This window comes from Motacilla alba, chromosome 28 (genome assembly GCF_015832195.1).
Source record: "Motacilla alba alba isolate MOTALB_02 chromosome 28, Motacilla_alba_V1.0_pri, whole genome shotgun sequence".
NCBI lineage: Eukaryota > Metazoa > Chordata > Aves > Passeriformes > Motacillidae > Motacilla > Motacilla alba.
The window spans coordinates 2,884,052-2,896,268 of record NC_052043.1 but is presented as its reverse complement, the minus strand read 5'-3'; the positions used below and the strand labels follow the sequence as shown (position 1 = coordinate 2,896,268).

General features: G+C 46.6%; 1 protein-coding gene across 6 annotated transcripts in view; it reads right to left on the bottom strand.

Moving 5' to 3' along the window:
* Positions 1-3,044: 3,044 nt before the first annotated feature.
* Positions 3,045-12,217, bottom strand: part of ARHGEF18 (Rho/Rac guanine nucleotide exchange factor 18) — a 51,129-nt gene continuing 41,956 nt past the window's right edge. For all 6 annotated transcript variants that reach the window (XM_038163806.1, XM_038163805.1, XM_038163803.1 and 3 more), the window contains 5 exons: positions 11,949-11,996; positions 10,923-11,390; positions 9,901-10,225; positions 8,040-8,162; positions 3,045-7,948 (listed from right to left, as the gene is read on the bottom strand). In XM_038163806.1, the coding sequence (XP_038019734.1) occupies positions 7,788-7,948; positions 8,040-8,162; positions 9,901-10,225; positions 10,923-11,390; positions 11,949-11,996 (1,125 nt within the window). In that variant the 3' untranslated portion in view covers positions 3,045-7,787. The remainder of the gene's footprint in view (positions 7,949-8,039; positions 8,163-9,900; positions 10,226-10,922; positions 11,391-11,948; positions 11,997-12,217) is intronic.

Genomic DNA, 12,217 nt, shown 5'->3' with positions numbered 1-12,217 from the left:
CTGACCCACCTCCCTCCTGGCCACCAGACAGACAGACAGACAGGGCTGATTTTAAGGGAGTTGCTGCCTGGGTTTGTAGGTGCCTCCTGCTGCCAGAGCACCAGGACAGCATTGTGGCCTTTCTCCCTTCCAAGCACAGCAGTGGCTGAGAAATTCCCCTTCCTGGTTAAGATGGGATATGGATCATGGAAATGTTCTGCAGCACACCCACCTCACATCTAGCAAGGAACTGTCACAATGATCATTCATGGCAGCCCAGGAAAAACAAAATTTTAATTACACACAGTGTGGTTTTGTTCATGACTTCCAGTGTTCCAGAAAGGAAAAGAGACATCGCACACCTGAAATTCCCTGGCAGATCTGCATTTCATGTGTAGTCATCTGGGAATGCTTCAGGTCTAGCAAGACACTGTGCTCCACACAGAGAAATGCCAGCAGCTGCTGCTCTGACACTGGGAGAGGCACATCCACACTGTGCTGTCAGCAAGGAGTTTTCATGGTCCTGTGCACAGGGAATCATGGATTGGTTTGGGTTGGAAGGGCCCTCAAAGCCCATCCAGTGCCAGCCCTGCCATGGCAGGGACACCTTCCACTGTCCCAGGCTGCTCCAAGCCCTGTCCAGCCTGGCCTTGGGCACTGCCAGGGATCCAGGGGCAGCCCCAGCTGCTCTGGGCACCCTGTGCCAGGGCCTGCCCACCCTGCCAGGGGACAATTCCTGCCCAATATCCATCTAACGCTGCCCTTCTTCAGCTTAAAGCCATTCCCTGTGTCCTGTCCCTCCAGGCCTTTGTGCAGAGTCAAGGAGCCCCAAACAGGTGATGCTGCCCTGCCTGAGCCTCCAGTGCCTGGGACAGTCCCAGAGCTGGGCACCCTGTGACCCTGACCTCCAGCTCCAGGAGGGTTTGGCTTTTATCCTCTGCCAGATCCCACGGGCACAGCAGCAGCAAACAATGCAGGACAGGCCCCACATCCCTCATCTGCTGAGCCTTGGGCTGGCCCCATCGCTGGGGTGAGAAATGAAACCGGATTTGAGTCACAGGGCCGAGGAAAGGGAAAGGCAGCAAGCAGCACATTCCCACTGCTGGAGCACACTGTGGAGCCAACATCCTTTGTGCATGTTTGTCCTCGAGCATCTGGCTCACAGATGAATCCCAGATGCACGTATGGGAACCATCAGCCTTGTCTCAGCCACATGAAAGAGGAAGGTTTAGCATAAAGCTGGTCATTGCCGATGGCCTCGGCATGATTCATCCACAGAAAGAATGTGGTTTGGGTTTCGGGTTAATTAGCTACAGATTGGAGAGGGAGACAAGGCAGGGCGGAGCTGCTGGAATATCGGTGCGAGCGAGTTAGCAGCTCTGAAGGCACCGCCAGTGTGTCCTGAAGTCACACCCTGCCTGAAATCACACCCTCCGTGTGTCACACAGGAGTGACAGCCTTACCAGTGCCACTGCCAGGCAAGGTGTTTGCAATCCCCAAGGAATGTCTGCCTTGCTGTTGTGGCAAAAACTGAACACAGCAACACCTACACACCTTTGAACACGGATGGCTGCAGCAGCACCAAACTTCTAACACATGCAAATTCTGCCCAGGATTTAAACTTGCCTCTGCTGAGCTCTGGGCTGCTGCAGCTGGGCAGTTCCCAGTGGGAATCTGTGCCTCAGGGATCCCTCCTGGCCATGTTAACCCTGGATCTCCCTGATCCAGGCTCTTCTCGTCTTCCTGGAAACAATACCTACAGGTCTGACGTGAAAACAGCTGCACAAGAGCCAAGTGCAGCTCCTCTTAGCTTCTCTCCTAGACTCTCCCTCTCTGCAGTCCCCCACAAAACCACTTTGATTCCACTTCTTGCTGCCAAAAAGTATTTAGAAATGGCCACGGAGTGGCTGGCCTTGCTGTGGTGGCACAGACACGAGGTCTGGAAGCACAGAGGCAGTGACTGATCTCCAGCGGGCACTGTGGCTCAGCTCCCAGGAGCTGCACAGATGGAAGAAATATTTTCCTAAAAAGAGCACAAGCAAAAGCTTCTACACACACTCACTTTGAGACGTCATTCTCTCACATGACAGCCTGTTAGCTCCCATAAAGACCAAATTTTAAACACTGGTCTGTCTAGAAGTCTTTGATTATTTATGCATGTGGAAAAGTAGAAAAAATTTTGTTTTTCCAGTGAAGTTCCAGTTTGCGTCACAAGCCAGATGTCACATGCACTTCAGAGGCTGACAAATGCTGGCTTGTTTTACTGCCTCCTGCACACGAGGGCCCAGGGACCCCCAAAGCTGCTTTGATAAGCCCCAAAGGCAGTGACAGGCAGACCACAGCGCTGGCACTGCCACCAACCCCGGCTCAGGGTTTTCTCAGCCCTGGCTGCAGTGCAGGGTGCTGCCGGTTAACCCCTCCCTCCTCCTCGAGAGCGCCAATCCAAGGCCCGGTTCTCCCCTTGTCTCCCTGGTTTCGCATCTGTTCTGCTCTCTAGAAACGATTGGAGGTTGCAGCTCTTGGATTCGCTTGCCAGCTGTGCCACCAGAGGGGATTTCACCAGGAAACTCAGGCTGCTGCAGCGCTGGGAAGAGCAGCCCCAGGCAGAGGCGATGGGATGTGCTGGCAGCAAGGGCTGCCAAACTGGCACGAGCACTAGGCAGAAAGTTTCTATTTTTGTTATCCTTGTTCCAAGTGGGAACCGATACTGCCTGGGACAGAGCCAGGCATGTCTCAGGCTGGCACCATGCAAAGCACCTCCACGCTAATGTAAGCAACTTAACCAAGTTCTCTCTCTCTCTCTCCAGCAGGGTTCAGATGTTTGGGAGCAGCTGATCTTTCCCTCAGGTGTTCACCTCACTGCCAAGGGCTGCAGCCATTTGTGTTTCTGCACTGAATAGCTCCTGTGCTCTGTCCTCTCCTTTGGAAAAACGTCACAGTTTTGTTCCTGTGGCACATTATTTCTGTCCGGGGTGGAAAATGAGAAGCATGTGAGAAGTGGCAGCTGCTTTGATCTTCATTCAAACAGAAAACAATAAATAATTATACAGATATAAAGGCAGACGGTTTTTAAATGTTCTTTTTTTTATTGCTAGAAGTTGGTTTCAGTCCTATTGCAGCTCTGAAATCCTTCAGTGGAGAAACATTGCAATCATTGTAAAAATCATCATTTGGTGTGCTAAGATCATGTTTACAATTAATCAAGAGTGCACAATTCAACAGAATATTAACATTTAACCATCAACTTTACAAATAAAATAAAGACTACAAAGATGTTGCTACTGCAGTATCAACAGTAAAGGAAATATTTACAATGTTTACACCCTAACGAAAAAACAAAACCAAACTCTTCCCCAACAAAATGGTCAATTTAACCATGGACCATGATTATTTATTAAATCTTTACAGTGCAAGGTGGGCCTAGAAACCAGACCTAAGACTAAAGAGTGTCAAGAGAGTTCACAGCTCTGAGTGAGATGCACGCAGTTATGCCAACAGGATCTACACCCATGAGAGATCTCCTTCCGGCTACAGACAGAAATGGAATTTGAAATCAACTTTTCTAAAGTGCTCCAATTTCTTTCAGTACAAAAATATAAAAAACTGATTTATAAACATGGCACAAATGTTATGAACCAGAGCTCACACGTGCTGTTTGAAGAGGAACGTGCTGATGGAGGATGATGAAGTCGCCAGTGGTTACGAAGATGTTGGGTCTGGTCTCGAAGAGAGAGCAGGGGAAAGGCTTTGCTTTGCCTACAGCACTTGTGTAACCTGGCATGCAGATCTGTTTCCTGGTAAATGTGAGAACTGCTGGGGAAGACAACAAAATCTCCAAACTCCCTTGCATGGGGGGCACAACACACAGGGACTCCACTGAGCAGCACCGGGGAGCCTCGGCTCCCATTCCGCAGAGTTAGAAGTAAAATGAAATAAGTATTTTTAACCCTTTCCTAGTTTAAGTTTCGACTCTCATTGTAAATGCAAATGACAAACACCAAGCTCCATGTATGCAGAATCATCTGACCACTACTCAGAAAGACTAAACTGCCTGCAAATTATTTAGAATGACTCCTAGCTGTGCAGGAAGGCGAGTACCTGGATGAGCAAGCGTCTCTAGGAACACCAATTCTTCTGCCTCACGCTGGGGGATGATCAGCGATCTCAATTCGTGGGACATGCCACAGCTACAATCCACAGACAGCACAGTTAAAAACTAGGGAAGCATCCACAACACACACAGGGCAGCTGTGCTCAGCACTAGTGGCCATGGAGGCATCCTCAGCCTGGAACACGGAACCTCCACGTTCCAGATGGGAAGAGGAAGAGGAAGCCTCCTTAACAGCAGAGTTCAAATTGAAATCAGAACCACAGGAACAGCCTCTACATTGCAACATCACAATATTGAAGGACAAACATGCTGATAATTTTAAGGCTGTGACACCAAGCGAACAGGGCGGCAGTTCAAAGCTCGTGCTGGCATTTCCTCCACACCCCAGCTCAGAAAGAAGCCAAAAGGCACCTGGGAGGCAGGGAATTTTGAACTGTCTAATCCTCAGAAATCACTTAAAAGGAAAGTTTTAGCTGAAGTGATCAAAAAGTCCAATAGGAAGGATGTAACTCAGAATCAATAGCAGGTTACTTAGCCCAGGACACAGCAGTACTTTGCAAACTAATTCACCTAGAAGAGTTCTTTATCTAGGAAGAAGATTTGAGTGAAGAGTCCAAAACCAGTTCACTCAGCTGGAGTGGTTTGTTAACAATTTCACAGATTCGGTTTTGCACAAGTGAAGAGACCCATGATCCATTTAAAGACAGTCATATTCATTTAAAGAAAATAATTCACTTGCTTCCCTCAGCCTTCCACGGATCCCCTGCCCACACTGGCAGCAACGAGCTATCACAGCACCTGCTAATTCCCAAACCTTCTCCAGGCTGACCCAAGTGACAGAAGACACCTCTCTGCTCAGGGTGCAAACAGGTTTCACAAAGGCAGCTGCAGCCAGACACGTGCACTGAGGACAGAATGACTTCTAAGGTCATTTCTCAGCTACAGACTGAAGACCCATATTCCAAGGAGCTTTTGGGGTTTGAGCCAACAGCCTGGTCTGTCACAGGCCTGGGTCCATGTGTTAACAGCCAAAACTTATTTCAAGCACTGCTGACAAGAAGTATTCGAAAAGTTAATGTTAAAGATAAAACATTAAAATAAATAGGGCCTCACTGCAGACTTCATTTTGCACATGTCACTGTTCTATATTCAAATTTATCCATTGCACAGAAGGAAGCAGCCAATGAGCTGCTCCAGCCCTTCCAACACTCCCTCCCATACTTTTGGACAGGCACAAAATAAACCTAAATAAATGTTTCCAAAATTTGCTTCCAAGCACCCAAACTGACATCCCTTTTTGGCTGAGGTGATTTACTCCACTAATGCAACTTAGCCTTGGGCTAGAACTCCTAAAAACCTGGTAATTTAAGGCAGTGAGGGCATCGAGTTTTCACTAGGAGTGGCCCAAACCACAGCACGATGGAGAGAACATCCTGTGCATTCCTGCTGCTTCCCTGTCTGCTTCCAGGGGAGATTACAGGGGGCCAGAGTCTGCACATTACCCAGCAGAAGAATCAGTGCCAGTCCTACAGAGCTGCTGGATCCCACACTGCTGCACGGATCAGGAGTTACACTGATTGTAGGAATTCCCCTCCATTCCAAAATAACTTTTTGGAATGCAAAAACTGAATATGGAGTGGAACTCTGCTCTAATCACCAAAGACACGGTATCCCAAAACCCTCAAATCACCAGTGGAGCAGTCGCGCTGTTTCCTGCTGACAATCACTCCAGGTTCTGCAATGCTGCTGATTTACCAAGCAGTCCTTTGGTATTAAAGCCAAGAGTGTGCAATCTCACTTGCTGGGGGCTGGGGGAGCATCCCCAGTCTGGTCATGAGCCATTCAGTTTGGAGTTTGCTCTCACTGAACTCAGTGCCACTGCCTCAGGTTTGTACCAGCACCGCTCAGCTAAGAAAAAGACCCTTAAATCCAAGAGCTGTTCCAGCAGGAATGCTCATCCCCTAAGTCCCTATTCAGTAGTTTGTAGCTTATCTTTCCCCCTTCTTCAATTTCTTCTCTGAAGGCAATAACCCAAATTATCACCACTTGAAAATATAAACTGCTGCTGTTTTCTGCTGAAAATTGATAAAGTTTCTTGCACGGTAACTACTGAAATAATTTTTAAACTCTCAAGCAAAGAGAAGTTATGGCCTTAAAGACATCACTAACATCACACAGGGCCTAATCACAGGGACAGCTCAGTGATTTCAGGAGACTGGCAAACACCACTGGATCCACTGCCATGAGACTGGATGGAGAACTGACGAGACCTTCCATCCACTGCTGCTAAAATCACTTTAAATCAGTTAAAAGTATTTTTAAAAGCTATTATCAATCATGTCCTGAAAGGTATTAATCCAGGATTTTAAGCTTTGAGATCCTGATTCCTTTTATTCTGTAACAATACCCCTAAACAATCTCTCCTGTGCATCATTATCTGACCAGTCACACTCAACACACAGCAGAACACACATCCTTGGGTGAGGGTGGGAAAAGAATCCGGGACACAGAGTGAAAAACACAACACAAAATGACTGTGCAAATTACTACAAAGGGAAATAATGCCTTTTTGAGCAGAACACTTAATGTCACCACCATTCCATGATCAAGAACTGACCCATTTCACAAGAGGTATCAAAGCTGGTTTAGCTGAAAGCAGCTAAACACAGGTTTAGCTAAGAATTTTTTTTAATTATAATTATTTTTAATTCTAAAACCAAACAGGTCTTATTCCCTTCATTCCTAACACGATGCTGCAGAGAAGTCTCTGCAGTAACAGCAGCTTTGATATCTTCTGGTACTGGGAGTAAAGTCCCAACAAATTAACAGACAAACAAAGGATGCAGAAAACAGGATTAAACAAGACAATAAATTACTGCATTCGAACACTTCTTAGACATGTCTTCAGCAAAGAACAAAATCCAAGTCTCTAAGTTCGTTCTGAACCAACTCAGGAGTTTGCCTGGGAACCTGTACTGCTGTCCCCAACAGGGAGACAGGGTCCCAGTGACGCTGGTGGCCAATGAAATGTGCATTCAGTCCAACTCTTCATCATCATTGTGAATTGTCACACGTCCAACCCTTCTTCTCCACAAGCAGGTGGAGCTCCTGCCCCTTGAAGACGCTGTCAGAAGCTCACCTTACCTTCTCTTCCACTGTACCTGGCCACAGGGCTTGTGCCACAGGGTTCACAGTGCCTGGCACACCTGGCTGGGAGGGGACTGGCTTGCTGTCACCTGGTTACCAACACACAACCCATTACTGACCTGGACCTGGGAAAACAGATTTAAAAATTTGCAGCCATTTTGGGGCCTACTACTAAAACTTTTTACATAAAAATCTGGGTGGTTCAACATCACCAATAACAATTTACAAGATGGTGCCCATGAACAGTTACATTCTCCAAAAAGAGTACATTACAATAAATGTCAGAATTTGAACATGCTCTGAATTGATACAGCCATGCCATGTGTCAACACGCTGGAGAATTTAAAAGCAAATTGTTACTACTGTGCCCTCATTCTGAGCTGCTGGCAGAGAAGCCAACAAAGCAGGACAGTAATCCTGGTCTGGTCCTTGCTTTGTAGTAACTGGGCAGGGATCAGAAGACATCCACGTCGGGTCTCCATCACCGTGCACACTGGGGCCTGAGTTCTTGAAACAGTGTGTCAGGTGATTCATCTTCACATGCAAACAATTAGAAGAAAATGACATCTTCTTTGCTGGTATCATCTTGCACATTCAAGAGACTGGGCTGAGAGGGCACCAGGGGCTGAACCTGAACGTTATTGGGCTTGAAGAGAGTTGCTGAGGCAGATGAAAGTGCTTCTGGCTGAGCATCTGTAGGGCCATACAGTTCTAGAGGGAAAAAATGGAAGAAGACACATTCATGACAGTGCAGAGAGAGCCTGAGGCACTTCCATGGACAGGCAAGTTGGCCAAGGCATACCTGGCTGGAATGCAGTGGTCTGGCTGCTTGGGAGGGAGGGGCTCGCTGACCGCCTGCCTCTCAGGACAGCCTCCTCTCGTCCAGCAAGCCTGGGGGGAAGCAGCTGCTTCTGATCAACAGAGGCTGAAGAAAATATTTCATAAATTAGTGTTTGAGGCAGCAGCACTTCACAAATGTCACTGCTTCATGCTGGGGCCACTGCACTGACACATTTACACACCCAAGAAAGCTGCAAAACCACAAAGAGCTGGTCCTACTTAAATTTTCTCTTCAGCTATTTAAACTATGAATACTCTTCTTGAGACTTCTAGTTCAGTTACTGGCAGACCCTGACAATCTCAGATTTAAAATCCAGAATCACCAAGCACAGCAGAGAGAGAAAAAAACCTTTGTCTGTAGAATTCAAATAGCAAATGGCCATTTGTGCTACTTCTAACACGCAGAGCTGTGATGAACTTTTGTCTCTGCTCTCCATCTGTCTCACAGCTGCTCAGCAGCACAGCCCACTGATTCTGGTGTTACAGCCTCCCAGTTTCTTAGTTTCAACAAAGAAAGCAGTTCATGAAATAGCTATTCTGGATCTAAAGAACTTCTCTCTTTCAGTACACATTCCTTACATGTCACAAAACCCAAATTCAATACACAGCATTTTGCCTCTGGTACAGAAAGTTTTGTTCCGTTTTATTCTAAGATCAACACATGGGCATAACAAGCATGAAGCCCACTAATGCTCACAAGAGAATAGAGACCAATATATTAGTGGTTTATACCTTTCATATAAATTACAGAAAAACACCATTAAGTCCATTTCCACTGCAGAGACCATTATGTAAGAGCTATTAGAAATAAACTGGGGAGATGTGGCATTAGAACTTCGTATTACCAGCATTTGGTATGCAGGGTAAGAGGATACAGGCTGCATTTATGTGCAAAACCATAAGCAAGTTTGCAAAGGCACTAAACTTTATGCACGACAGAGACAGATGTTTCTGCAATGTGCCAAAACCACTCCGCCTGAGCCTTCTCTCTGTCAGGTTTGGCCCCGAGTCCTCTGTGGCAGTGCAGAGTGATGGACAAGCTTGCCAAGACTGAATCTGGCACAATGCTAAAAAGATAATTTTGTAACTTAAAATTACAGGCCATTCCCCTAAGCTGGCAGTGGGGCTACTTTAAGTGGTAGAAATAAAATGGTTTTTAGTGTGTCTGTCATTGGCAAAGATCACTACTCCAGTACCCAGCAGTTAGAAGCAGAAATTACACCAGGACAGGGTGACTGCATTTTTACTTGCTTCTATTCGTGACAAAATTAGCCCCTTTCAACTCTACAACACACACAGCATCTCAATTTTGGCCTGGAGATCTGTATTTAATGACTGACTGGTGCTAAGAAAAGCCCTGCATTCGATGTCACTACAACTCTGGACAGACAGCAAGAAAAGGCTAAGCCAGCCTCAAAACATTTGACTCTTGCACAACAGCTTCCTTTCTTTTTTTTTCCTTTTTTTTAAATTTTTTTTTTTTATTTTGCTCTTTTTCTTTCTTTTTCTTTAACATTACAGTTAGGCAAGAAGATTTTACATCCAGGTTTACAACTTCTCACCACCATTCTGCTGGGCTGGAATACACAACTCTGTTTTCAGCATTATCCCTTTGGGTTATATTTCCAATTCAAATAGTATAGACATGGAACTCCTAACAGGATTTTAGGAGGTTAAGAGATTTTAACTGCAGCAAACACACTAATAACTTGTAGCATATTAATTTCTGGGTTTCATACAGAGGTTCAACTGCAGGGTTCTGTCTCCCTGTGATCCTGGTGGAGCTCAGAAACGCATTTAAACGGACTTAAAACCACACATACCTGAACTGTCTGTCCTATGAGATGCTTTGCTCTTGCCACCTTTCTCCTTGCTTCCTTTTGTGAAGGTGGCCAGCTTGGTGGGGATCTGCTGCTGGACTGCAGCTGGTTTCTGGATCTGGTTGGTTGCACTCAGGAGATGAATTGGCACTTCGTTCTTGAGCGAGGGCCGGTTCTCCAGGGTGGCGCTGTCCCTGCGCGCCAGCTCCGGCCGCTCCAGGTACTCCAGCCCGGCCACCGAGCTCACTCTCACTGAGGACTTGGAGCAAGCTGCAGATGGTTCCACCCCTTCTCCGTTGAAGCTGATGGAATGACTGATCATCTGGCTCTGCAAGAGGAAAAAGGCGCTCTAAGTCAAACAGGGATTTTCAGCCTCTCCAGCATGAGGAGGAGAGACCATCCCCAGCCCCAAGGGCACGAAGCTCTTCCTAGTGCAAAGCAGAACAGGGCAGACAGAGCCTAAAGGCTCCTGGGGAACAGAAAGAAGGGCAAGGTGTAAGTCCTTGGACACTGAAAAGAACACCAGCAGCTCCAAACTGCTTAACAGTGCACCTAGGAAAGAGCAGACTGCACGGGATGGTGACAGAGCAGAGAGAAAGCAGGACTTTCAGAATGTTTCAATGAACCAATTCAATCGGACTTCCAAATTTCTGTTTAAAGCACAAGAAATGCTTTTTGAAAACAACCATACAAAATGCTGTTGACGTAGCACAGCTTCTGCAATCATTTGCCTACAAGTTCCTGAATTTGAAAACTACTCAGTCAGCCACAACTGAAAATAACTTATTCTTTATTTCTATCTTTTTAAAATATATTCTCATTGCCAGACATCTGGGTGGAATTTCACAGACATTGGGAAACTGCCAAGCTCTGATCTCTCTGAGAGTAGCCATCACCAGCTACTTCAGGTGATGGTTCGAGGAGCCCAGCAAAAGGCAAAAACAGGCTAGTACTGCAGCAAGTGCAACCTTCATCCAGAAGCAAGCAGGTTAACAGGAATAAAACCGAGAAAACCAATCCCTCACCTGGCCCATTTCTGGGGAGAAGGTGCCCGACACCGTGTTCTGCTTCTTCAGCTTCTTTTGCTGATCCAGGCGCTCCCTCTCCTTCTCCACAGCTCTCTGGGCTTCCCTCAGCCTCTCCAGGTCGTGCTGGTAGGCCTCCCTCTGCCTCTCCAGCTCTTCCCTCTCCTGGCTCAGCCTCTCCCGCAGCTGCCGCATCTCCTCGGCGCTCTCCTGCAGCTGCGCTTCCTTGAGCGCAAATTCCCTCTGCTGCCGGCTCCTCTCCCGCTCCAGGCGCTGCTGCTCCAGCTTCAGCTGGCTCTGGAGTTTCTGGACGTTCATCAGCTCTTCCCTCTGCTTTTCGAAGTTGCGCTGCTTCTCCTGCTCCAGCAGCAGATTCCCCCGGGTGGACTGCAGCCGGTACTGCTTCTCCCGGTCTGCCATGGTGGCTCGCTGCACCTCGATGTAGCTGTCCTGCTGAGATATCACAGCCTGGAGGGGATAAAGAGCAGCATGAGGCAGCCAGGTTCAAAAACCAGGCACAGCTAAACAGGAGACAACAGCATCTAGTAGGTGAGGTTACAGAGTCTTTTTCTTCCAGAGCATATCTTAATTCCAGCTCCTACAGCCCATGGTGATTGACATGACATTGAAGATGGCCAAGCAAATAAATTATGCTTATGTGTGTCTAACTGGTTATTTCCTGCACCTAGAACTGTTACTCTGAATCAAACCAGTCAAAATATTGCTGACTACAAGGTAACAGTAAAAACAACTAATTCATACACACTTGTACAAACAATGAGCACAGAGAGCAGACAGAGCTCAAAGCAGGAAAATAATTAAGTGAGCAGGAAAAAGGAAATAATTGCTTAAGACAATAGCTCTAACACTTCCTCCAAAATACCAGGCACAGTTTCCTTGAATTTCAGGACTAAATTCTGCACTTCACTCCAGCTTTAAGAGATAAGGTAGCTCCTCTCCACACCTGCATAAATTTTATTACATCTAGTGCTTAACAAATCTCTTGGATAGTAAATAGTGGTTTACCTGAAGACTGAAGAGCAACTGCAACAGCGTCTGTATCCTATGGACAAGCTGAAGAGGAGGAGAAAACATTAGGCACTTGAGCAGAACTCTGTTTTGAGGCTTTAGATTTTTAAAATTTTTTTTAGCAGTGAAAATAATCCATGGTATCTATACAAAAAGATACACAATGGAAGCATGGCCACCAAAGTACTCTAGCATAGCAAAAGCCAATATGCAGGCACAAGGAATTTCAGTTTATTATCCTTGTGCTGATGTGAATCAGTGCCCAG